General features: G+C 42.0%; 1 protein-coding gene across 1 annotated transcript; it reads right to left on the bottom strand.

Annotated features, from left to right (window-relative positions):
- Positions 1–481: 481 nt before the first annotated feature.
- On the bottom strand, positions 482–1,674 carry LOC145636977 (uncharacterized). The gene is made up of 2 exons (XM_081688504.1): positions 1,297–1,674; positions 482–574 (listed from the first exon to the last, which is right to left on the bottom strand). Exons 1-2 carry the CDS (start codon positions 1,672–1,674, stop codon positions 482–484), a joined length of 471 nt encoding a protein of 156 aa, XP_081544630.1.
- Between the last annotated feature and the right edge of the window lie 2,140 nt (positions 1,675–3,814).

Genomic DNA, 3,814 nt, shown 5'->3' on the forward strand with positions numbered 1-3,814 from the left:
AAGTGATGAATTTGTGAGAAAAGTGCGGGAATGTAAGGGATTTCATGAAAATTCAAGGTAATAGGTGAGATTAGAGGGGATTTGAGTGGTTAGGGTTTGTGTTTTTGAGGAGAGAGAGTGAGAATCGGTTTGAGTGTTTGAGTAATGATGAAGAAAATCGGGGAAAAAGGATGGATATCCCCCGATAAACCCAGATCTGCGCGCCCGCGCAAGTGTACTGTGTGCCCGCGCAGATGTCGCACACATGTCACGCAAAACTTTCTGCCAGATTCTGAAAATTGGCCTTAAATCTGTGCGGGTTCTCCCAGGCCCGCGCGCCCGCGCAGGCTTCTCTTGCGCGCCCGCGCAGATGTCGCGCACAAGGCGCGCATAACCTTCTGCCTTTTCTGCCTTGCTGAGCTTCCCTGTGCGCGGGTTGTCCCAGGCCTGCGCGCCCGCGCACAGGGTCTTCATCAAAATTTTTGCTTTAATTTCCCCTCACTCACTTCCAAGTCTCCAAACCCCAACTTAGCTCCATAGATATCACCAAACGTTCTCCAAATTCCCTCCAAACACGCACCAAAGAAGCAAGTGCCTACAAAGATAGAGGAAAAATGAAAGCCATAAGACAAAAATCAAACAAACAACCTACCAAAAATATGGAAAATAGAGAAGAAAAGGGTTTGAAAGCCGGGTTGCCTCCCGGGAGCGCTTCTTTATAAGGTCATTAGCTTGACCATGATGAAAATCCATTCAAAAGGGTGGCTTAGGACCCAAAGGGTCAAGCCTCAGATACTCAATCACACCAACTTCCTCCTTGCAAAAATAGTGCTTCAAACGAGAGCCGTTCACCATAAATTTGTTTCCGTCTGCATCCAACTCAAAAGAACCATAAGGAGTAGTCTTTGATACAACGAAAGGCCCCGACCACTTAGATTTGAGCTTGCCCGCAAACAGGCGAAGCCTTGAGTTGAAGAGCAAGACTTTGTCCCCAACCTTGAAGCTCTTGTTCCAGATATGTTGGTCATGCCACTTTTTTGTCTTCTCCTTGTAGACCCTTGAGTTTTCATAGGCATCATCTCTAAGCTCCTCGAGTTCGTTGAGCTTAAACAATCTCTTTTCACCCGCTAACGACAAATCCATGTTTAGCTCTTTGATGGCCCACCAAGCTTTGTATTCTAACTCGACCGGCAAGTGACAAACCTTTCCATAGACCAACTTGTAGGGGGTTGTACCTATGGGAGTCTTGTATGTCGTTCGAATAGCCCAAAGTGTGTCATCAAGCTTGAGAGACCAATCTTTCCTTGATTTGTTCACCATCCTCTCAAGTATATTCTTTATTTCGCGATTCGAGACCTCCACTTGACCTTGAGTTTGAGGATGGTAAGGTAGACCAACCTTGTGATGGACGCCATATTTCTTGAGAAGAGCTTCCAATTGCTTCTTGGCAAAATGAGAACCTCCATCACTAATTAGAACTCTTGTCACCCTAAATCTAGGAAAAATGATCTTCTTGAGAAGCTTGAGCACCACCTTGTGATCATTGGTAGGAGAGGGTATAGCTTTGATCCATTTCGTCACATAGTCAACCGCCACCAAGATGTATAGGTTCCCACATGAAGAAACGAACGGTCCCATGAAATCCACCCCCCAAGCATCGAAGGGCTCCACCTCTAGAATACTTTGTTGAGGCATCTCGTCCCTTTTGGTAATGCCGCCGCTCCTTTGGCATCGATCACATTGCATGACGAATTTGTGAGTGTCTTTGTGCATTGAAGGCCACCAAAGCAAAGATTGAGAGATTTTTGCTACCGTCTTGTCAACACCACCATGTCCTCCACATGGTAGTGAGTGACAATTCTCAAGGACACCCTCAATCTCGTGATCGGAGACACACTTCCTACAGAGACCATCACCACATTTCTTGAATAGGTACAGATCATTCTAAAAATACCTTCTCACTTCTTTGAAGAAATTTTTCCTTTGTGGAGAGGAGAATTCCGGGGGAACGACCCCGCAAGCAAGATAGTTGGCAATATCCGCATACCAAGGTGTAGAAGTTGCCACCATAGCCATGAGAGCCTCGATCCCTATCTCATCATTAATTGGAACATCCTCATTGTTCTCAAAGGGAAGCCTAGACAAGTGATCCGCCACATAGTTCTCCGCTCCCTTTTTGTCCCTCATTTCCATGTGAAAGTCTTGAAGAGAGAGAACACAACGAATCATGCGAGGCTTCGCTTATTTCTTGGTCATGAGGTATCGCACCGCGATGTGATCCGTGTACACAATGACTTTTGAACATATGAGATAGGACCGGAACTTATCAAATGCAAACACCACCGCTAGCATCTCCTTCTCCGTTGTTGTATAGTTTTTTTGAGCTTCATCGAGAGTCCTACTTGCATAGTAGATGACACATGATTTCCCTTCTTTCTTTTGACCAGGGACGGCACCTACTGCAAAATCACTCGCATCGCACATTAGCTCAAAAGGCAAGCTCCAATCCGGAGCTTGGACAACAGGAGAAGAGATGAGAGCTTCCTTGAGCTTACGAAATGCCTCAAGGCAAGTGTAGACGCCTAAAAATGTCTCCCCAAAACAAAACCCGATGATGAACAACCTTTCACCGCCACTATTTGTCGGGTTTAATATTTAATCCCGAGAGTGCTTAAAAAATCGTATTTTATTAAATTCATATTTTTGAACAGTCCATGGATTAGTCTTGATGTTTGGTAAAAACATAGTTTTAATTTCAGCCCAAACTTATTAATTAATTTTCAGCCCAAACCTTTTTTTTATTGTTTTATTATTTATTTTTTGGCCCAAACATTTTATTTATTTTTATTTTAATTATTTTCTTATTTTAGCCCGAATAATAAAAGTCATAAAAGGCCCAAAATTATCAATCGGCACTTAAAAAGCCGAAGGAAATTAGGGTTAAAAATGCATTTAGACGGAAAATTATCAATCGTCACGGCAGACTGCCACCGTGTCACGGGAATCCTTCCCGTCTGCCGGTGGGATTTCCCGTGACACGGGAAGTTCCGTGTCCTTTCCGCGTAAACCCTCAACGCGTTTTTTATCATGTTTTCTGAAAATTTTCCGTGTCACACCAAAATGTACCGTGTCACGGGAATGTGTATCGTCTGACGCTAGAGCTTCCCATGTCACGGTACTGTCCGACCGTGTCACGGGATACGTTTTTAGGGTTTTTGTCATTTTAGGGTTCCGTGTGCTCCCTCAGCACATTTTCCCTATAAATACCCCTTCATTTCTGATGTACGGGGCACCGAGTAATTTTATTATTTTATTTTCTCTCTTCTATGCTATTAGCCTAAACACTAGCCTACCCTTTTCACTTCAAAATTCCTTCTTCAAGCACTCAAAGGAGTCCATATTTTACTCGAGGTTTTGTCCTTAAACCAAGGCGTGAAAGGTAGAACTGTTTGAGGGTTTGGCCCCAAAATCAACTTTATTTTATTTAATTTAATTTAGTTATTGCTTATTTTATTTCCTTGAAGTTACTAACTCGTTTATTATTTTGTAGTTGCAAACAAGCAGAATTAAAGTAAGGATCATGCTCCTTTTATTATTATTATTATTTTTCTAACGATTTTATGTTGTTGGAATTGTGATTAAATTGGTTTTAATATTAATGTTGTTCTATTATTTTTTATTGATCACCATATTGCATGTTTAAAGGGAATATGTAATTGAAAATCACGACTAATAAGATAATTTGGACAACCGGTTTAGGATCCTTTTTAATCTTATTATTAATTGAAGTGATCACCAATATTTTAAAATTATGTGTGCATTAATCTTGAACCAA

Source organism: Chenopodium album, chromosome 6 (genome assembly GCF_948465745.1).
Source record: "Chenopodium album chromosome 6, dcCheAlbu1.1, whole genome shotgun sequence".
Classification (NCBI taxonomy): Eukaryota; Viridiplantae; Streptophyta; class Magnoliopsida; order Caryophyllales; family Amaranthaceae; genus Chenopodium; species Chenopodium album.

Bases quoted from the DNA above. Each gene is read 5' to 3' on its own strand.
- LOC145636977 (XM_081688504.1), bottom strand. From the start codon at position 1,674: ATGCCTCAACAAAGTATTCTAGAGGTGGAGCCCTTCGATGCTTGGGGG. The intron at 575-1,296 runs GTGAACAAATCA...CTATCTTTGTAG, and splicing joins AGAATATACTTGAGAGGATG to GCACTTGCTTCTTTGGTGCG.